This window comes from Hemiscyllium ocellatum, chromosome 17 (genome assembly GCF_020745735.1).
Source record: "Hemiscyllium ocellatum isolate sHemOce1 chromosome 17, sHemOce1.pat.X.cur, whole genome shotgun sequence".
Classification (NCBI taxonomy): domain Eukaryota; kingdom Metazoa; phylum Chordata; class Chondrichthyes; order Orectolobiformes; family Hemiscylliidae; genus Hemiscyllium; species Hemiscyllium ocellatum.
Window position 1 is genome coordinate 60,408,346 of NC_083417.1, and position 23,315 is coordinate 60,431,660.

Here is a 23,315-nt window from a genome sequence, read left to right on the forward strand (position 1 = left end):
AGTCTGAAGATCAGCAAACCCTTTTATGCAAGACTGTATGAGACAAAGCCAGCATGACCTCCCAGTCGTTCCTGACTTCTATCATGCAGGTTTTGGATGATAGCACGTGGGGGAGTGTGGACCAGTCATTATCTCTAGAAAGCCCTTGAGTTTTTTGAGAAGAGTACAACTTCATGAACGATGCTTACCAGCTGAGTTGTTTGGTTCAGTGGGATTTGATTGGCCAGGACTTGCTGGAGGCAAATGACAGTATGCTTCTGGCACGTAACGTGTGTGAATCCATAAGAAAGCGTATCATTGCTCTATCTACAAGCAAAAAGGAGAGAGGTGATAATTAGAAATTGGCAAACAATTTCACTGATGAATGTGGATTATAAAATCCTATCCAAGGTCATTGCCATACCCAATGCCACCCTCATCCTGAGCAGTGGGTATCACCTGTTCCTCATGGAAAAATTTGCAAAGGAAACCACCTTTGACCACAAATCCTTGAGACCCTCTGGGAAAAGGTGAGGGTTGATCTTGTCAAGTGGCTCTCCAAGCAGACTGTCTCAAAGTCATTTGGCAGAACGTCTCATCCCCAGATCTTTCCAGCAAGCACCAAGACATATCTTGGTTGGTTGAAAAGGGTCTTGAGATCCTTTGTGTGCACTTTCCATACACTTTCCACCACTGCGTGCTGCCCTCGAAACGGTTGCAGGGGATGAAACTGTCACACATCTCCTTCTCGTATGTGCCTTTGCAAAGAGGTGTGGAGAAAGATCAGTGGTTTTTGTTGAGGTTTGTCCCAAGTGGCTTCATGATGCAGGACTCTGTGGATTGTTTCCCAGGATGCACACTGAGACAAACATCGACTGTGTCTGGAAGACAGTCAATTCTGTGAAATTCTTTCTTTAGTCTATCCAAAAGTTGTTGATCTTAGTGTACAGAGTATTGTGACTGAATATTGCTGACTGGCACATTGCAAGATCCAGGACTACATGCTGAGGGACACACTAAACCTTGGGGCAGCTCTGCCAAGGCTCTGTGGTGGAAAAAAAACCACCTTCTAAGGTCTTTCTGTCTAAGTAAAATGGAGGTCCGTCTTGTTCTTCGATCTCCACCACCAGCCTGGTTCTCTCAAAACATACGTAATTAGTTTCCTGCATGAGTGGAAAATGCCTCTGTTTTTGCAACTGCAGAGCATATTTGAGGGATGTCAAATTCCAGTGCGTTATAAAGCTTATTTCTCTCTGCAAAGACTCTGTAGAACTGTTTCAGGGTCATTAGCATGTATGTAACTTTTTAAGAATAAAGTGTATCTTTGCAATAAAAAAATATCAGTAGTATTGGATACTTAGAAGAACCAGCTTGTTTTTCTGTAGTTTGTTGTATGTAAGGAATTTATCAAGAGAACATTGCTGACCACACAACATACCAGTGAGAGAGAACAGCATTTCAGTAACCAAACCTCAGTTAAGATTCTATTAAGTGATTAAGCGATATACATTATTTTGCTTTTTGTGCAGTCGCTTCCAGGGTCAATTCATCTCGTGTTGTTGTGTAGACACATTGATGTTTAGTGAAATCCTTATTTAACTGAATACTCTGTGTATCTTCCTTACTGATTTCCATTCTTTTAGATGGTGACATGTCCAGTCGAGCTAATATCCTGGTTACAGAGTTGTTTGACACTGAACTTATTGGAGAGGGAGCACTGCCAAGTTATGAACATGCTCACAAATACCTTGTTCAGGTGAGTTAGCTCCTGACTGAATGGAAGCTTGACACATTGTAGTCCTGATGAAGGGCTTATGCCCGCAACGTCGAATTTCCTATTCCTTGGATGCTGCCTAACCTGCTGTGCTTTAACCAGCAACACATTTTCAACATTGTAGTCCTGGCACTTTTTATAGGCTCTCTAATCAAGAAAAACATTAACATGGTTGATATGTAATAGCACAGTAAATATCTTTCCTCAATTACAGAGTTTTGTCAGAAACTATTCAGAGGGTATAATTACAACATTTTAAAAGGCATCTGGATGGATATGTGAATAGGATGGGTTTAGAGGATTAGGGGCTTAATGTTGGCAAATGAGACAGGATCAGTTTTGGATATCGGGTCGATGTGGTCAAGTTGGATCGAAGGGTGTGTTTCCTTGCTGTGTAACTATAATTATATAATCAATTCCAGAAAGAAGGGTATCCTGTCAAGTCTAAGTGCTGTGTTTCCTTCTATCCATCCCAAACATGGGTTGACAGGAAGAATGTGAGGCAGTTCCACACAAAGCCACAGTTTATGCGCAGGTGGTGGAGTCAAAGCACGTGTGGGCCTGGAATAAGGTGTTGCCAATACACATCCAACTGGACGGAAGCAAGGGCGAGAGGGTCATTGTACCGCCAAGGGACATGCAGGTGTGTGCTGGGTCTCCCTGTGTCTATGATATCCAGCTGAACCAGGTGAACAGGAACCACTTCACAACCCTCACAGAGGTCATAGAGATATTCAGGTACAGTATGGTATCTTTAGTGGGAACATGAGTATTTGTGGGTTGCTAACATAAGAATATACAAAAAAGGAGCAGGAGTACACAGTTTGGCTCCTCCAGCCTGTTCTGCTGTTCATGATTCATCTACTTCAAGTGTACTTTACAGCCCACTCCTTATGTTCTTGATTCTGAGAGTGATCCAAAATCCATGATCTCCGTCTTCAAATGTATTCAGTGGTGGAGCATCCGTAACATCTAAAGGTGGATAATTGCAAATCCTCTGTGGTAAATATTTCCAGTGGTGCACCTAACCGTTTGGTACATAATTCCAAAGATGCGTAGTCCCCTCGGATAGAAATTCCAAAGATTCATTGTCTTCTGGGACAGACAGTTCTTTAAAAAAAAAACCCACAATCCCTCGGAGAGACAGTTCCAAAGATTCACAGTCCTCTGAGTGAAGAAATTTCATCTCTTGTCAGTCCTAAATGATTGTTCCCTGTGCTTCTGTGTTGATTCCCCAGAAAAGGGAATCAATATTGAAGTATCTACCCTGTCAAGCTCCTTCAGAATCTTGCACATTTCAAATTGATCATCCCTTATTCTTTTTACATTCCTAATAGTGTAAGCTCACTTTAGTCAGCTTCTCCTCTGAGAACAATCCTCTGATCTCAGGAGCCAATCCAGTGAGCCTCCGGGATTTATCCAATGCAATGACATTGTTTCTGAATTATGAAGACTGAAACTAGCTTGCTGTGCTGTTGCAGTCACACCAAATCTCAATGCAATCATGGTAGAAGTTCTTAATGCTTTATACTTCAGTCCACTTCCAACCTACATCAACCTGCAATTTGCCTTCTCAATTGCTTGCTGTGTCTACATGCTCATTTTCTTTTCTCAATTCATTTGGGCTATATGGGCTTTGTCTGGTCCTTATTGTCCATTCCATATTACCCTAAGAGGGTGTTCTTTGAATGAGCACACTCATATCTTGCTCAACATCACCATTTAAAAGCTTTTCATGTTAAAAAAAAATCCTGTTTTCTATTCCAATATCCAAAGTGAATAACTTCACATGAGGAAGAGTTTTTTCCCTTGCAGATTGAGAGTGGAACCCTTTTCCCCAGAGAGTGGTGAAGATTAGGTCATTGAATACTTTTAAGGCAGAGGTAACACATTATTGATTAGAGTAGCTGGGGATGTGGAATTGAGGCTACAATTAGATCATCCATGATCTTATTGAACATGGAGCAAGCTAGAGGAGCTGATTGGCCTACTTCTGCTCCTAATTCATATGTTTGTTCATTTCCTTACATTATACTTAGTCTGCTAACTTGCTGTCACTCACCTCACCTGTCCATATCTTTTTACAGCTCCTTGCATCCTTGCAGCTTGCATTTCCACCTTGCATTGTATCTTTGAAAACCTAACATATGTTGCTCATGGTCATGTATTATAAATCATTAATATAGATTGTAATAGCTGAGGCTTAAACACTGATCTTGCAGCAATTCACTAATTTCAGCCTGCCATCTTGAAAATGCCCTGCTTGTTCTTTGCTTCCTGTCTAATTGACCATTCCTCTGTCCATGCTAATATATCACCTCCCAACTCCATGAGCTCTTACCTTGAAGATAACCTTTTGTATGATGTCTTAATCCTTTTAGAAAGCTAACAATTCCATAGCTACTAGTTCACCTTTTATCTTAAAGGTTACATCTTGAAAAATCTTCAATAAATTTTTCAAAAATCTCTGCCTTTGATTTTGTAAGTACATTGTTAAGATTTCACAAGTATCGATTTTGGCATCTTCCTGACAACTGATGTCAGCCTAAAAGGCCTGTAGTTCCTTGTTTTTTCTGTCGTTCCTTTCTTGAATATTGGTTTTACACTTGCTAACTTGCAATCCACTGGGACCATTCCAGAATCTTGGATGTTTGGGAAAATCAGAACCAATGTATCCACCATTGCTGCAATCATCTCTTTCAGAACTTTGAATGTAGGCCTTCGCATAGGGATTGAGGAATCAAAATTCCCGTCATCTGTCCAGTGAACTGCTTGTTTGGAACTTTATTTGTATTGCTGAAGCTATTGATACTTAGAAACAGAAGACTTTCTATTTAGGCATTTAATATTTGTATACAATTCTCCGAGATTAGGCAGATATGTTCCAAGTAATTATGCTTGACCTAAGAATGTACAAAATGGAGAAAGGTGGAGAGTTGGTGAATTATGCAGGTACTTTCATTATATTGCCTCACTTCATCTGAATGTAAATGGAGCCTTGATTTTATGTGTCTTAACTTTCTGCAGGGTGGATTTCAGTAAAGCAGTGAGCAGTTTGCCAGCCCGACATACTGTGCAGGCCAAAGCAACTGCCAGTGGACAGGCTCAGGTTGTACTGTCCTGGTGGGACATAGACATGGATCCTGAAGGGAGTATCAAATGTACCATGGCACCGTATTGGGTTCATCCAACTCCAAAGAATATTCAGGTAGGGCAGCTTCCTGGTTCCTGTTCCATAAAAGGGGCCACTGATAACAGGACAGAAATTGTTTCCTTTGTCTTAGGAGACTTCTATAAATATGGGAGAAGGGTCATTAAAACAGAAATAGTACAAATTTCAAAGCATATAGTTTGAGAAGTACAAACTACCAGGAAACACAAAAATTGTTTTTTTGTTAACGATAAGAAGAATGGAGAGGTTGAACCATAGATTCACTAATGACCAAATTGTAACCCATTCTAACAACAGTTGATAAGAAGGTGTTTTAAAATATTTCACTTTGTAATTTGGATGCGGGCACACATTTTGTTTTCGTTACCCAGTTATCTTACATCTTTGACGTGTGGTATCCTAGGAGAATTTATAAGAGCAGTTTTAACAGATTGAGAGCTCCTACTTTCCTGTAGATGTCTTTTATGTGTGCAGCTACAAGTGTTGATTTGTGACTTTAACACAAATAAGTTTTTGTGCCCACATTTTCATTGCTTGGTCTCTGAGATAAAGGCCGGTTTGAAACTGCTATTTTTATATTCACAGTGGCGGGATCACTGGATGCAGTGTGTTTACTTCTTACCAAAGGAATTACCGGTTGAAGAGGGTGAATGTTTACACATTTCAGCAATGCATGATGATTACTCTGTGTGGTATAGTCTGGAACGCAGCAGGTACGAAATGTGAAATAAGTGCTATAGGTGCACAAATTCTTCATTATTCAGGGAAGTGTTGAGATGCACATGGGATTATGGTTCAAATACTTTTCTCCCTAATCACATCTGCTAACTTGGTGCACTTATACAGGAACACAGGTACACACGTGAAAGGAACAGGAGTAACCAGCTTGAATCGCTGAACCTGCCTTGTCATTCATTACGCTCTTGGCTGATACTGGGATTTTATTTTCCCACCAACTCCTCATACCCCCAATTACCTGAGAGGTGTTTATTTCATCCTTAATAATACTCAGTGATGAAGCATCACTGCTTAGGAGTTTAGGATTACAAATATTTGACAGTCCTTTGAGTGATGAAGTTTCTTATCTTAGTCTGAAATAATAAGCCCCTTATCCTGAAGCTGTTTCCCTATATTTTAAATTTTCAGCCAGCAGAATTACATCTATTGAGAATCTTGTTTGTTTAAGGAGAGCACTTCTCATTCTAGTAAACTCCAAAGAAAATAGATCCAATTTACACAGCTTATTATCATAGCACAACCCCCTCATCCCAGAGATCATTCCAGTGAACCATCACTTCGCTGATTTTATTCAAACGTATCCTTCCTTAAACATGGAGGCCAAAATTGCAAATGGTATTTCAGGTGTGGTCTCACGAAAGCCCTGCACAATTTCAGCAAGACTACTTTGTACCTGTACGCTGTTTGCCATTCAATAAAACGTGACCCTATGCCTTCCCAATTGCTTGGTGTACTTGCATGCTATCTTTTGAGCATATTTCAATCTCTTGCAACGTTTAGAAATATCATGCTTTTTGAAAAAGTATTCTGCTTTCAGTTAGTCATGGAGATGTGCAGCACGGAAACACTCTTCGGTCCCACTCGTCCTTGCCGACCAGATATCCTCAATAAATGTAGTCTCATTTGTCAACATTTGGCCCACATCCCTTTCAATCCTTCCTACTCATATACACATCCAGATGCTTTTTAAATATTGTGCTACCATCCACCACTTCCCTGGCAGCTCATTTTATACATGTACCACCCTCTGCCCCTTAACTCCCTTTTCAAATAGACCTATGCCTTCTGGTTTTGGACTCCCCCACCCGGGGCTAAGACATTGTCTATTTACCCTATCCATGCCCCTCATAATTTTGTAAACACTATAAGTTCACCCCTCAGCCTCTGAAGCTCCAGGCAAGAAAGCCCCAGTCTTAAACTCAAAGCTCCAATCCTGGCAACTTCCTTGTAAATCCTTTCTGAGCACTTTATGGTTTTGCAACATCTTGTCTACAGCAGGGAGAGCAGAATTGCATGCAACATTCCAACAGTGGCCTAACTAATATCTTGTACAGCTATGACCTTCCAACTCATTTACTCTATGCACTGACCAGTAAAGGCAAGCATACCAAATGCATCCTTCACTGTTCTATTTACCTGTGACTACACTCCAAGGTGTCTTTGTTCAGCAACACTTTCTAGGACCTCAGTGTATAAATCCTTCCCTGATTTGCCTTTCCAAAATGCAGCACCTCACGTTTATCTAAATTAAGCTCTATTTGCCACTCCTGTGCCCATTGGCCCGTCTGATCAAGATCATGTTGTCCACCACACCTCCAATTTTGGTGTCTTCTGAAAATTTGTTCACCATACCTTTTATGTTCAAATCCAATTCATTTGTATAAATGACGAAAAACAGTGGACCTAGCATGATCCTTGTGGCGCACCACAGGTCACAGGCTTCCAGTCTGAAAAGCAACCCTCCCCTTTCTTCTACTTTGGAGCCAGTTCTGTATCCAAATAGCTAGTTCTGCCTGTATTCCATGTGACCTAACCTCGTAAGCAGTCTACCATGAGGAACCTTGTCGATTGCCTTGCTGACGTCCATATAGATCACGTCCACTGCTCTGCCCTCTTCAATCCTCTTTGTTACTGCTTCATAAAACTCAGTCAAGTTAGTGAAACATAATTTCCCACACACAGTCATGTTGACTATCCTTTATCAATCCTTGCCTTTCCAAATACATGTAAATCCTGTCCCCCAGGATCCTCCAAACAATTTGCCCACCACTGATGTCATGCTCACTGATCTATAGATCCCTGGCTTTTCCTTACCACCTTTTTAAAGTAGTGGCATGTTAGCCAACCTCCAGTGTTCTGGCACCTCACCTGTGGCTATCAATGGTGCAAATATGTAAGCAAAGGACCTTGCAATCACTTCCCTAGCTTCCCACAGAGTTCTCGGGTACATCTGATCGGGTCCTGGGGATTTATCCACCTTTATGCATTTTAAGACATCCAGGACCACCATCACTGTAATATGGACATTTTTCAAGATGGCACTGTCTATTTCCCCATGTTCTTGATCTTCCATGTACTCCTTCACAGTAAACACTGATGCAAAATAGTATCTTCCTCATCTCCTGTAGTTCCACACATAAGCAGCTTGGCTGATTAGATTAGATTACTTACAGTGTAGAAACAGGCCCTTCGGCCCAACAAGTCCACACCGACCTGCCGAAGCGCAACCCACCCATACCTGTACACTTACTCCTTACCTAACACTACGGGCAATTTTGCATGGCCAATTCACCTGACCCGCACATCTTTGGACTGTGGGAGGAAACCAGAGCACCCGGAGGAAACCCACGCAGACACAGGGAGAACGTGCAAGCTCCACACAGTCAGTCGCCTGAGGTGGGAATTGAACCCGGGTCTCTGGCGCTGTGAGGCAGCAGTGCTAACCACCGTGCCACCGTGCTGCCCCTGTGATCTTTGAGGGACCCTATTCTCTCCCTAGTTATCCTTTTGTCCTTAATATATTTGTAGAATCCCTTTGGATTCTCCTTAACACTGTTTGATAAAGCTATGTCATGTCCCGTTTTTGCCCTCCTAATTTTCATCTTAAGTATAGTCCTACTGTCTTCATACTCTTCTTGGGATTCACTCGATCTCTGCTGTCTATACCTGATGTGCTTCCTTCTTATTCTTAAGCAAAACCTCAATTTCTGTAGTATCCAGCAATCCGGACATCTGTCAGCCTCGTCCTTCACTCAAATAAGATCATACTCTCTCTGGACTCTCATTATCTCATTCGAAGGCTTCCCAATTTTCAGCCATCCCTTTCCCTGTAAACGTCCATGCACCTCCAACTTCCAAACCCCGCCCCCCCCCCCCAAAAAAAAATCAAGGCTTGAAAGTTCTTGGCTAATACCCTGAAAATGGGCCTTCCTTGAATTTAAAACTTTAGTTTTTCGATCCAGTCTACCCTTTTCCATCATTATTTGAAAACTGATAGAATTATTGTCAGTGGTCCCAAAATGCTCCTCCACTGATACCTCAATAACCTGCCCTGTCTTATTCCCCAAGAGTGGATCAAATTTTGCACTTTCTCTAGTAGGTACATCCACATACTTAATCAGAAATTTTTCTTGTACACACTTAACAGATTTCTCTCCATCCAAGCCCTTAATACAATTGCAGTCCCTGTCTATGTTTGGAAATTCAAATCCCGTACAGTAACCACCCTATTATTCCTACAGACAACTGAGATCTCCTTACAAATTTGTTTCTCAGTTTCCTGCTGATTATTGGGGGATCTGCAGTACAATCCCAATAAGTTAATCATCCCTTTCTTATTTCTCAGTTCTACCCAAATAAAATCCCTAGACGTATTCTCAAGAATATCTTCCCTAAGTACAGTTGTAATGTTATCCCAATCAAAAATGCCACTACCCCGTCTTGTGTCGTTTCCCCCCCACCCCTCCCCCAATCCTTCCTATTGCATTTATATCCAGGAATATTAAAGCTGCCAGTCCCATACATCCCTGAGCCATCTCTGTAAATGTCCCAGTCCCATGTTCCTAACCATGCTCTGCATTCACCCACCTTACCTGTTGGGTCTCTTACATTGAAATAAATGCAGTTTAATTTATCAGTTCTACCTCGTTCTCTGCTTTGTCCTTGACTGTCCTGATTGTTTGACTTACTCCTTTTCCCAACTGTACCTGTCTCAGACTGACCTCTTTCCTCATTATCACCTTGGGTCGCACACCCCCTTACTAGTTTAAATCCTCCTGAACAGCAGTAGCAAATCTCCCAGCAAGTATATTAGTCCCCTTCTAATTTAGGTCCAATCTGTGCTCCTTATCAAGGTCATCTCTCCCCTAGAAAATTCCAGTGATCAAAAGATGTGAATCCTTCTCCCCGACAGGTATTCATATGTCCTCTTATTGTGACTCTCACTAGCTCATAGCACCAGGAGTAATCCTGATAATACTAATCTCAAGGACCTACTTTTTAAATTTATGCCTAACCTATATTCTCTCATCAGAATCTCATACTTTTCTCTTCCTATGTCATTAGTTCCAATGTGTACAATGACCTCTTGCTAGTCCCTCTCCCGTTTTGATAGTACTCTGCACCCACTCCGGGTTGTCCTATATCCTGGCTCTCGGGAGGCATCGCATCATTCTGATATCTCTCTGTCAAGCACGGAAACATCTGTCTGTACCTCTGACTAGAGGGCCCCCTAAACAGTTGATCTTGGAACTTGGCTTCCCCTCATTGCATTCGAGCCAATCTCAGTACCAGAAATCTGGCTGTCAGTGCTACATTTTCCTGAGAGTCCATCACTCCCTACATTTTCCAGAACAGCATATTTTTTTGAGATGAAGATAACCTCAGGAGACTCCTGCACTACCTGCCTACCTCTCCTACCTTCCCTGGAGCTCACCCATCTGCCTGACTGGATCTTTGGTTTATCTCCCTCCTTGCAACGGCTATCGCATCATGTCCCCTCGCTCCTGTAAGTTCCTCATTCCTCCAACTGCAGCTTCAACTGATCCATGTGATCAGATAGGATTTGCAATCTGCGGTTTTAATAATCAGTAACGTGGAGCTTTCCCTAATCTTACACATCCAACAGGAAAAGCATATCACTCTACTAAAGGCCATCTTTGCATCTTAACAATCTACCGATCCCGAAATTAGCACAGTCGTATTGCTTTTAAAACACTGCTCCAGGCTAAGGTTGTACCAATGTTTTTATATTTTTAATGTTTAATCAATAGACAGATGTGAATAACAATATATAATTAAAAGGCCCCAGTCTACCCACTATTGTAGATTTACTAAAAAAGTAAAGTTACACATTAAAAGAAGCTACTTAGCTGCTCCCCCACACGGGTTTCTCCAGATCAGCTGTGAATTTTGCTTTAGTTTATTTTTCTTGGACTAACTATGATGTCCAGAGATACTTTAAACCAAACAGCAAAGGCAGCCCCTGAGCAGATTCACTGCTGGGTCAGACAATAGTGTAGATTTCTTTTTCCATTTGAATCACTTCCCATGTGGTTACTGCCTTTGTTTGTCTTTTTCCTTTTTTAAAGTGCCGTTGTTTGAACGTTTTTTTCCCCAAAGTTGCAAAATAATGCAACAGCTTATAAAACAGTAATTACTGCTCCTGGAATTCGATGAAATCAGCTCCAACACATCAAAACAAAGTAGCAGCTCCTACAGCTACATTTTTCCCATCCTCCATTCTTAATATGAAAGTGAATAACTTCATGTTTTCCCATATTTTATACCATTTTCCATCATTTTGCATGCATACTAAACCTGTCTATATTAGTTGCAGCCTGTGTCCTCCTCATGGCTCACATTTCCACCTAACCTTGTATTATAAACAAAGTTAGAAACAGTAAGTGTAAGACATGAGTAGTGAATAGCTGAAGCTTGAGCACTGATCCTTGTAGCACTCCACCAGTTACAGCCTGCCAACTTGAAAATGCTTGTCCATTTGGCTTCTTCTGTTAACCAGTCCCCTATCCAGGCTAATATGTTACCCAAACGCTGTGAACCCTTGCCTTGAATGTTAACTTGTATGAAATCTTATTGAATGCCTTTTGGAAATCAGGCTGTACTGCATCTACTTTCCTTCTCTGTCTACTGTATTAGTTACAGCCTTAAAAAAAGTTCTTTATTTGTCAAACACTATTTCCCTTCATAGAACTATGACTTTCTCTGATAACACTGATCTTGTGTGTTGTGGTTTCTGTGTTAGAGGGGGTTTATTGTTTGGCTTGTCAGTATTTCTGGAGCCATGATTTTCTTTTAAGTCAAGCACTTGCTTGATGGTTGATGTCAGGTTAATTGCTCCATAGATCCCTATTTTTTATCTCTCCTTTTAAATACTGGTGTTCAATTTGCTAACTTCCAGTCTACTGGAAGTGGAGTTTATTACATTGATATTCTGACTGGGCTGTAGTATGAACACTTGTCTGTATATACATACTGTCCTATGTGTAAACAATTTACTGTTCAGTATCTTTATTGTGCATGAACAGTTTGCTCTCTAATCTTATATTTTGTGTACATACTCGAATGTATCTGGTTGTTCTCATTTGTGTCTTGTATCTTGTCTGGGAACGTAACAACAGTGAAAAAACCAACAGTGGAAAACTCAGTAGTAATGTTTCTGTTCATCTGGTTCTTTAATTTTGTGCTTCACAGTGTTACTTGTGAACCTGATATACTGAGCGAGCGCCCCCTCTGCTCATGTCAGGCCCATCTCATGTGTAACAGGCAGCGCTTTGGAGAACTAAATGACCAACATAGGAATGAGATTTACATCAAGGCCTTGAAAACAGTGAGTACTTTGAAATGTTTCACAACAGTAGTAGTTAATGTTGTAATCAAGATACAAAATTGCTAAGTTAGGGTAACTTGATGTGAGTGGAAGTATTATGATTATCCCAAGAAAATGTACAATAATGAGTTTTGTGAAGCAAATCTAATTTGAGAGAGATCTTGAGACAAGGAACTGTTAACCATCTAAAAATAAAAGGTTAAGAAACAGCATAGAGAAAGTAGAAATTGGAGAAGGTGTAACTGTCAATAATCATAATCTGAGCTAAATTGCAAACCAATAATGAAATATTTCATAACATGAATTTAATATTGTTATGATGTAGTTAGGAGGGGTTTATTCCTCTAATTGTCCACTGTGCTGGAAGGTATTTTTTAATATCTGTTCCAGAGTTTGAAGTTTGAACTAATGACTTGTGGGTTTTGGTTTCTGTGTTAGAGGGGGTTTATTGTTTGGCTTGTCAATATTTCTGGAGCCATGATTTTCTTTTAAGTCAATTACAGGAATTGTGATGGGAATTCTTTGTCCGTAGACATAGAAAAGAGTTGCGTATATGTACTTAGGCTACAAATCAACCAGAATCCCATTAAATGGTGGAACAGGCTGAATGGCCTACTCCTGTTCCTGTGCAGCAACTGAGTGTTGGTGGTAGAGTGTGTAAATGTGGGCTGCTTTATCCAGGATTGTGTTAGGCTTCTTGAGCATTTTTGGAGCTCCACTTGTGCAGGCAAGTGGGGAGTGTTCTGTCACATTCTTAACTTGAGGATGAGGTGATGGTGGACAGGCTTTGGGGAATCAGGAGATGAGTTGTACACCGCAGGATTTCTCTCCTCTGATATACTATTTTATCCACTGTTTTAATCTGGCTAATCCAATTCAATTTATGGTCAGTGGTAATCTCCAGGATGTTGATTGGGTAAGATTCAGTGATGAAAATGTTCTTTTCATGAGCTGCAAGATATCATATGCGTAGCCAATGATATCGGAAGTATTTCAGTTAACACTGCATAAAAATATTATAATACCCAACATTATTAACATAAGGAAATTGAATTACAGTGGAAAGTTTAACTTGCACTTTGATAATATGGGTGAAGGGAATAATTAAAGTGTTGTCCTAAGAAGGCAGTATGTAGCTGTGACCTCATTGAAACCTGCTACATAGAGAAATTTTGAAGATAAAGGAGATGATGTCCAGTGTGTACACTGAAGAATAGATCCGAATTTCTCTTATTTTCCCTACAAAGGATGATATGGTGATTACAGGGATCACTTAGTAAAATGTAGTGATTTTCTTTGCAGGAGCTGGGGGGATGTAGAAGGACTTTATTTTTCCCTATCTGGGCCTTTGCTATGCCATCCAGCTTTTTTATTCACATTGGCTGAAGCAAGTAACTCTCTTTTTGTGGGCTCCTATCGAGATTTTCTTGAGGGTTACGTTTTGATATTAAGTTTTGTTTTTCAGGACCTATATTGTCATTCTTCTGATTCCTTTGTAAGGTGGTGCAGTCATGTCATAATATTATCTTTTATGTTTATATTGATGTATGGGTTACGTGGATGTGTACAAAAGTGAGTTAGAAGAATTCATCCATATGCTCAATAATTATTAACTATCCATTAAATTTGAAACCACAATACAGAAGGAAAATATACATTTCCACAACACCACAGGCAACAAAGGTTGTTTATCAAAATAACCGATACACACTTCAGCCAACAAAAACAAAAATCACCTTAAATTAATCTTTTAGATGGTAAGGTCAAAGCTATGCATTTCTATTGAATATACACAAGACTAGAATATTTTAACTAGGTGTTACTGTTCTTTTTACTTCATACTGGATCTCGGTCTCTCCGATTTGAATTTAACAACTGACATAGCATTCCTCAAAGCAACTGAGCATATGCAGCCTTAAGGTACAGACTCCACATTATTTCAAGTCATTAATGAACTAATTTTAAGCTTTTTAGGTTCCCAGTTAAGTGTTTCTTTGTTAACAGGTTTGTAACAGTTCTCTTCTTTGCAGCCTCCAGCTCTTTGCCACACCATACAGCCTCCCTCTCTCGCTCCTTTGCTGCCATCATGTCTCTTCCAGCCCCCTTGTAGACTTCCTTTCTTCCCCCAGAATCCTTGCAAGCTCCTTTCTTACCTGCACCCACTGGAACTTCCCGTTTCGCCATTCTCTTTTCAGTTTCCATCTTGATCATCAAACCTTTGTAATCTCACTTTCTCCTTCCCCAAGCCTCTCCCTGTCTCCAACTCCCAGCCTCTCAGCTTCCCTGTGTCTCCCACCAACAGACTTGTAGCTTCCTTGTTTCCTTACTCCTATTGTAGCCTCCCTGTCTTCCACCCCATCCCTTACATCTTCCATGTCTCCCTCTTTGTGGACCACCTCACCGAAGAAGGCAGTGCCCACCTCAGCAAAGTCACAGCTCACCTCCTACTGTTGGTCATTGTCGTGCCGCAGTCACAGCCCCAGTGATTCTCTCAGTGCCAGTACTTAACACTGCTTGCTGCTCCTCCAGTCACAGGCTGCACCTCTCCCACTTTTGGTTCTGATAGGTTCATCAGCAGCAAAAATGGGAGAGAGCCAGCTTGTGATTGGTTGAGCAGCTACTGTCTTTTTCCTTCCAATCTTTTCAAGGAATGACTTTTCTTCTATTGATTGCCCAGTGAGTGAATTTTCCCAGGTGATTTGTGGACTCACAAGCACAATCCTTGTGTTTTGAGTGTTGGGTTGCATGTGTAGCAGGGGTCACTGCTTGATATTGCTACAGTTACAGGTATATAGTGCCTTTAAGGTTACATAATATGAGGAGAATCATCCTTTGCATTGGTTCCTTCAAGGAAAATATTCAAAATGCACTTCACATTTCATGCTTTCATTATAAGGGAGCGTTTAGTCAATATAGTGAACTGCTCACTTTGACTGAATTTAAGTAAACATCTAATTCGTATCCTACACTTAATTGAACGCATTTTAGGGCAGGTGATCTGAACCTTAAATTAATGTTAGCTGTGAAAGGAGCCATCAGGACTTCTGTTATTACTGTGTGAATATGGTGCTTACAGATTTACTGTTATCTGTTGTGTTCTCTTCCTACAGGTTGTGAGACCAGATAGCGTGTGTGTGGCCATAAGTGATGGAAGCCTGCTCTCTGTCTTTGCTTATTTGCTGGGTGCCGCACAGGTATGGGCGAAGGCTAGAAGTTGAATTTGTCGGTGTGATTTGACTGATAGTGGTTGTTTCTTTCCCTCTCGCTACCAAATGTTCTTCCTTCTGTCCTTTTCAAAGTAGAGGTAACGCTTGACTCTTGGGAGATAACCCCTCTGATAATCTAGCTGTGAATGAAGATGGTGAACAACAGGCTATTTGACCACAGAAGTAGCATGAGGGATTGGATCCTGTTTTTGGATGCATAGCCAATGATTTTTGATTACTTGTGATTTTTGGCAGGCACCTTAGCTGATTTCCTTTCCTAGTGTTCTGAGAGTCTGTCCAGCTGACATTAGCATTGAATCTGGCACCTTCGTGGTCTGTATGCTTCACTACTCACTGCTTTAGCCAGCTGATGCATTTGATGCTCAGTTAGATAAGGTTTCCTCTCTTTCATAAGCAGCATTGATTGTTCACTGCCAATGCTTTGCTATGTAAGCAAACAAAACCAGGGCTGGTTTTAGGCTCCTGCTGAAACTTGGATTCCTTGATGTGCTCTTGAAAGTGCAGCTTCAACCTAAATAATATTAAGTAAGGTAAATTTTCTCACAATGTGTAACTGTTAGGTAGATTCTTTTGGATTATCCCATCAGAAAAAAATGTTATCTATATACTCCTAAATGAAATGATATTTAAAGTGAAAGGTATTTATAAATATTAAAAGAAAATGGTGTTGGTGGCTGAAACAGTTCATTGTTGTCATGGTAGACTACAATAGCTCGCTGGAAAGGGTTCTTGACTCCCCTGTGTATTATATTGTGTATCAGCTCTGACACACAGGAAGGTGATAAAATGTTGACTTGACCACAGGACCCAGGACATCTCATGGTTGTTCTAATGGTGACTTGAGGATGGAATGTCAGAGATCATTCAGGTCAGTAGTTGGTGAGCAGACTGTAAGAGCTGTAGAGGGCTGTAGTTTCTGCTGGCTGAACTTTAATCCTGGCTGATGGGGAACAGAGACCACTTTACAACAGATAAATCTGCCAGACTGCAACACATCTGCTCTGTGCACCCATGATAGCAGCCAGGCTGAAAGGGTGCTGAAGGATATTGGAGCCAACCAGGTTGAACATTGGCGATTCTGTTTGGGAGACAAGTCAAACCATCAAATTGAGCTGGTGAAAATCGTAGGATTTAAGGTTACCGTTTGCAGGTACATTGTGAGCTTATTAGTCAAAGTAAATCTCAAACCTTCAGTTTGTGAAATACTGGTCATGGAGAGCTTCTCTGGAAAATTATTATTATGCAAATCATGATATTAAGTGTGTAGATGTCATTCTTCATTTTATCAGTGACTTAATGAAGCATTGTTATAACGAGACAATGTTGACTGAATCAATGTGAAGTAGGGAATTCCTGTGTTAGAAATCTGTTGCTTCACCTCTGAAACCTGTGTTACAGGAAGCAGTGGGATATGGACTGGCTCAGAATGAGTAGCTTTGCAGGTGCAAGTTTAGACCTATCAAGCGAAAGTGGAAGGAAAGGAACTACTGTCAGCATTTGATTTATGCTGCATTTGTTTAGAAACATTTTGTGAAAGAGGGAAAAGCTTAGGTTTTGATGCTGCTGTCCCTCTTATGTTGGGCACAGCACTCAACAGAACCAGGCCATCATGATTAAACTGCCTCAAAGCTGTTTGTTCTCAGCTTTTTTGGGAAAGTAGAGAGAGAATGGTTGCTTGCTCAATTACTGTAAGAAACCAGTGCAGCCTATAATGTTCACCAAATAGTTAGTTACATTGGGGAATAATACTGATATGTCCAGTACTCCACATTGTTGGTACGATTTCACTAATAAATTGTGGAACTTAATAATCCCAAATGTTTTCAGTGTGATGGAGTTAATTGCCCACTTTCTTTTTCAAATGATCTTTTGCCTCAGCGTGCCTCTTCATTAAGCTGTTCTGGTATTTTGCATGCATTGCAGACTTTGAGCTATGCTGAACTGGTTGATGTATGGTTGTGACTGTAAAATTTACCAGGCTACAATCCAATTTCCTGTAAACATGTGGGTGTACTTAAATTGATTTGCTAACTTGTTACTCAATGAATTGTTGTTTTGTAGGTTCACAGTCTGGAGATTTCTGCCGTGTCCAGAAGAGTAATGGAGAAGGTGAGATTGTACTCAGAGCTGATATTTGTAACAAAGTAGGCTGAATTCTAGAGGTGAAATTATAGTCATTCCCTGTATAAAGGAAGATGGATGTAGTTGTTTGATGCTAAGAAGCTCAGCCCTACAATGTTGCTGCAGGAGTTCTTCAAGGCAGAATCCGAGACATAACTACCATCAGCTGCTGCTTTAATGACATTATCTCCGTTCAGAAGTAAGGATTTTAGTTCTAATGATTAGAGTGTTCAGTCCTATTGCTTAGACCTTAACTAATCAAACCCGTCTGTGCTATGATACTTAATAAAAGTAGTCATAGAGATGTACAGCATGGAAACAGACCCTTCGATCCAACCCATCCATGTCGACCAGATATCCCAACCCAATCTAGTCCCACCTGTCAGCACCCGGCCCATATCCCTCCAAACCCTTCCTATTCATATACCCATTCAAATGCCTCTTAAATGTTGCAGTTGTACCAGCCTCCACCAGTTCCTCTGGCAGCTCATTCCATACACGTACCACCCTCTGCATGAAAAGGTTGCCCCTTAGGTCTCTCATATCTTTCCCCTCTCACCCTAAACCTGTGCCCTCTAGTTTTGGATTCCCCCACCCCAGGGAAAAGATTTTGCGTATTTACCCTATCCATGCCCCTCATAATTTTGTAAACCTCTATAAGGTCACCCCTCAGCCTCCGACGCTCCAGGGAAAACAGCCCCAGCCTATTCAGCCTGTCCCTATAGCTCAAATCCTCCAACCCTGGCAACATCCTTGTAAATCTTTTCTGAACCCTTTCAAGTTTCACAACATCTTTCCGATAGGAAGGAGACCAGATTGCATGCAATATTCCAACAGTGGCCTAACCAATGTCCTGTACAGCCGCAACATGACCTCCTGACTCCTGTACTCAATACTCTGACCAATAAAGGACTCCACTTTCAAGGAGCTGTGACCCTGCACTTCAAGGTCTCTTTGTTCAGCAACACTCCCTAGGACCTTACCATTAAACGTATAAGTCCTGCTAAGATTTGCTTTCCCAAAATGCAGCACCTCGCATTTATTGGAATTAAACTCCATCTGCCACTTCTCAGCCCATTGACTCATCTGGTCAAGATCCTATTGTGATCTGAGGTAACCCTTTTCGCTATCCACTACACCTCCAATTTTGATGTCATTTGCAAACTTACTAACTGTACCTCTTATGCTCGCATCCAAATCATTTTATAGAAATGACAAAAAGAAGAGGACCCAACACCAATCCTTGTGGCACTCCGCTAATCACAGGTCTCCAGTCTGAAAAACAACCCTCCACCACCACCCTCTGTCTTCTACCTTTGAGCCAGTTCTGTATCCAGATGGCTTGTTCTCCCTGTATTCCATGAGATCTAACCTTGCTAATCAGTCTCCCATGGGGAACCTTGTTGAACGCCTTTCTGAAGTCCATATAGATCACATCTACTGTTCTGCTCTCCTCAATCCTCTTTGTTACTTCTTCAAAAAATTCAATCAAGTTTGTGAGACATGATTTCCCACGCACAAAGCCATGTTGACTATCCCTAACCAGTCCTTGCCTTTCCAAATACATGTACATCCTGTCCCTGAGGATTCCCTCCAACAGCTTGCCCAACACCGATGTCAGGCTCACCAGTCTGTAGTTCCCTGGCTTGTCCTTACCGCCCATCTTAAACAGTCAATCTTCAACCAATTTCACAGGAATGTACTTGCTAGCTGTTCATCCTTGCAGTTTATGGGATCTCTCTGTTTGATAATTAGCCTAGAATGTAGTCACTATATTGCAAAAGTAATCCACAAGTGTCGTTTTATAAGGGCATTATGAAGAGTTTTGTAAATCACAGCTTTTTTCTCACTAGCTGTGATGTGACCAGAGTTAGCATGTTAAAACTTTTATTCACATCCCTCAGATTTTAGCAGCTAATGGCCTGACTGGAAAGGTGATAATTTCTGAGAGACGTCCAGAGCAGCTAACATCTGTGGACGTGGGCAACAAGCAGGTAACACTTTATGCCTGGGTAAGTAACAGGCTATGTGTAATTTAACCATGAATGTGTATCCTGTCGTTTTACCATTTGTATTCCTAGTTCATTAGATTAGTGTTTAAGCTCCAAACCCACAGCATCTCTGGAACTCTCCAGCTTGCGTGATCACACCTCTCTTGATTGATATTTTCTGCCAGACTGAGGAGCTTAAGACACCTATGGCAACATTCCTAGTGCTGTCCCAATACAGTGCCAGATGATGTGCTGTCTCCCCTTGAGGACACTGAGGAAGTTTCTTGTTACATTGTCAATTTCAGACTTGTATGAAAATAAGGACAAGGATTAGTATATTCCATCTCTGTACATACATATGTTAAGAGAAAGTGAGGACTGCAGAACCTGGAGATCAGAGTCAAGTATGTGCTGCTGGAAAAGCACAGCAGGTCAGGCAGTATCTGAGAATCAGCAGAAACTACGTTTTGGCATGAGTCCTTCATCAGGAGTGAGGCTTGTGAGCTGAGGTAAATGTGATGGAGGTGAGGTTGGGGTAATGTTGATGAGTGAGTGAGTAGGATGGATCACGTAGGTGGAAAGGAAGATGGACAGGTAGGACAGGTCATGAGGCCGATACAGAGTTAGAAGGTTGGAACTGGGATGAGTGGGTGGTGGGGGGAGGGAAATGAGGTGAAATCCACATTGATGCCGTGTAGTCGGAGTGCAGAAGATGAAGCGTTATTCTTCCAGGTGCTGGGTGGTTTGGTGTGGCGATGGAGGAGGCCCAGGACCTGCATCTCCTTGGCAGAGTGGGAGGGGAAGTTGAAGTGTTCAACCTTGGAGAGGTGGGGTTGGTTGGTGCGGGTGTCCCAGAGATGTTCTCTGAAGCATTCTGCAATTAGATGTACTGTCTCCCCTCTGTAGGGGAGATCGCATTGGGTGCAACAAATACAGTAAATACCATGTGGAAATGCAGGTAAACCTGATGGATGTGACAGGCTCCTTTTGGGTGGAGGTGAGAGGGGTGGTTTGGGCTCAGGTTTTGCAATTCCTGCGATGGCAGGGAAAGGAGCCAGGAGGGAAGGGTGGGTTGGTGATGGGGGAGCGGGGGGGGTGCGGGGGGATGTGGACTTAACAAGAGAGTCGCAGAGAGAATGGTTTTTACGAAACACAGATGGGATGGGGAGGGAAATATATCTCTCGTGGTGGGGTCCATTTATACGTGGTGGAAATGGCTGAGCATGATGCGATGTATATGGAGATTGATGGGTTGAAGGTGAGGATCGGGGGCGTTCTGTCTTTGTTGCGGTTGGAGGGGTGAAGTTCAAGGGCGGTGGTGTGGGAAGTAGGTAAGGTGTGCTGGAGAGCATCATCAACCATGTGGGAGGGGAAATTGCAGTCTTTGATGAAGGAGGCTATCTGGTGCGTTCTGTGGTGGAACTGGTCCACCTAGGAGCAAATGCGGTGGAGGAATTGGGAGACCGTTTTTACAGGAGGCAGGATGGGAAGAGATGTAGTCCAAATACCTTTGGGAGTTGGTGGGTTTGTAGAAGATGTCCGTGTTGAGTCAGTCACCGTTGATGGAGTTGGAGAGGTCCAGGAAGGGGCGGTGTCTGCGATGGTCCAGGTGAACTTAAGGTTGGGATGGAATGTGTTGATGAACTGTTCAACCTCCTTGTGGGAGCACAAGATGTTGCCAAAACAGTCATCATTGTAGCAGAGGAAAAGGTTGGGAATGGTGCTGCTATAACTGCGGAAGATTGACCATTCCACATAACCAACAAAGAGACAGACGTAGCCGGGGCCCGTGCAGTTGCCCATGGCCACTCCTTTTGTCTGGAGGAAGTGGGAGAATTCCTAGGAAAAATTATTGAGGGTGAGGACTAGTTCAGCCAAACCAATTGGAGTGTCAGTGGAGGGCTACTGGTGGGGGCGTCAGGAGAGTAAGAAATGGAGGGCTTGGTGGCCCTCGTCATGGTGAATAGAGGTATATAGTAACTGGATGTCCATAGTAAAGCTGAGGTGTTGGGAGCCAGGGAAACAGAAGTCTTGGAAGTGGTGGAGGGCATGTATAGTGTTCTGAACGTATGTGGGGAATTCCTGGACCGAAGGAATAGAACAGTATTAAGGTATGTGGAGATGAGTTTGGGGCAGGAGCAGGCAGAGATGATGGTCGACTGGGGCAGTCAGGCTTGTGAATCTAGAGTAGGAGATAGAACCAGGCAGGTGCAGCGTTCCCGGACTATGAGATTGGAAGCTGTGGGTGGGAGATGCCCTGAGGTAATGAGGTTGTGTATGGTCTGGGAGATGATGGTTTGGTGATGGGGGTTGAGGTCATGGTCAGGAAGATGGTAGGAGGAAGTGTCTTCGAGTTGGCACTTAGCTTCAACGGTGTAGAGGTCAGTGAGCACATGGCTTCAGCAGTGTAGAGGTCAGTGGATACCCGGCTTCAGCGGTGTAGAGGTCAGTGGGTGCCTGGCATTGTTTCTGATGCGGTCTCCTCTTCATTGGGGAGACAGGATGCCTACTTGCAGAATGCATCAGAGAATATCTCCGGGACACCCACACCAACCAACCCCACTGACCCATGGCCGAGCACTTCACCTCCCCCTCCCACTTCGTCAAGGACATGCAGGTCCAGTGCCTCCTCCATTGCCACACCCTATAACCACCCGACACCTGAAGGAAAAATGCCTCATCTTCTGCCTTAGGACTCTCCAGCCACATGGCATCAATATGGATTTCACCAGTTTCCTCATTTTCCCCCTCCCCCCACCTTATCCCAGTTCCAACCCTTCAATCCAATCGCCCTCATGACCTGTCCTACTTGTCCATTTTCCTTCCCACCTATGTTATCCACCCTCCTCTCTGACCTATCATTACCGTCGTCTCTAACTACCTATCGCTGTCAGCTACCTCTCGCCCCCCGCCAATGCTGATGAACGGCTTATGTCCGAAACATTGATTCTTCTCCTCAGCTGCTGCCGGACCTGCTGTGCTTTTCCAGCATTACACGCTCGACACATGGTATTTTCATTGGTGAAAGTAAAAACATAGGCTATGCCACAGCATTGTTTCATCCTGCAGAGAATATGACAAGATTATTCAGCAACATTACTCTCACTGTCCCATGAATTAACCCAGCTGGCTCCAAGCATCTTAGTATCTCTTTCTTTCTCTCTCTCTCTCTCTCTCTCTCTCTCTCTCTCTCTCTCTCTCTCTTTCTCCTGCTCTGCCAGTATCTCCCCTGTGCTTGGAAGGGGGAAGAGGAGCAGAGCAGTAGTCATTGGGGACTCCATAGTTAAGGGGACACATAGGTTCTGTGGGGACGAGAGAGACTCACGGTTAGTGTGTTGCCTCCCAAAGCCAGGGTTCGTGACGTCTCTGATCGTGTTTTTGGAATCCTTAAGGGGGAGGGGGAGCAGCCCCAAGTCGTGGTCCACATAGGCATCAACGACATAGGTAGGAAGAGAGATGGGGATTTAAGGCAGAAATTCAGGGAGCTAGGATGGAAGATTAGAGCTAGGATGAACAGAGTTGTGTCTGGTTTGTTGCCCGTGCCACTTGCTAGTGAGGCAAGGAAAAGGGAGAGCGCGGAGTTGAACGTGTGGCTACAAGGATGGTTCAGGAGGGAGTGTTTTGGATACTTGGATAGTTGGGGCTCTTTCTGGGGTAGATGGGACCTCTACAAGCAGGATGGTCT

General features: G+C 42.5%; 1 protein-coding gene across 2 annotated transcripts in view; it reads left to right on the forward strand.

Annotated features, from left to right (window-relative positions):
• Positions 1-23,315, forward strand: part of prmt7 (protein arginine methyltransferase 7) — a 51,301-nt gene that overhangs the window by 12,037 nt on the left and 15,949 nt on the right. For both annotated transcript variants that reach the window (XM_060838217.1, XM_060838218.1), the window contains 8 exons: positions 1,623-1,735; positions 2,244-2,491; positions 4,781-4,961; positions 5,511-5,638; positions 12,156-12,291; positions 15,402-15,485; positions 17,580-17,627; positions 19,544-19,633. In XM_060838217.1, coding sequence (XP_060694200.1) covers positions 1,623-1,735; positions 2,244-2,491; positions 4,781-4,961; positions 5,511-5,638; positions 12,156-12,291; positions 15,402-15,485; positions 17,580-17,627; positions 19,544-19,633 — 1,028 coding nt within the window. The remainder of the gene's footprint in view (positions 1-1,622; positions 1,736-2,243; positions 2,492-4,780; positions 4,962-5,510; positions 5,639-12,155; positions 12,292-15,401; positions 15,486-17,579; positions 17,628-19,543; positions 19,634-23,315) is intronic.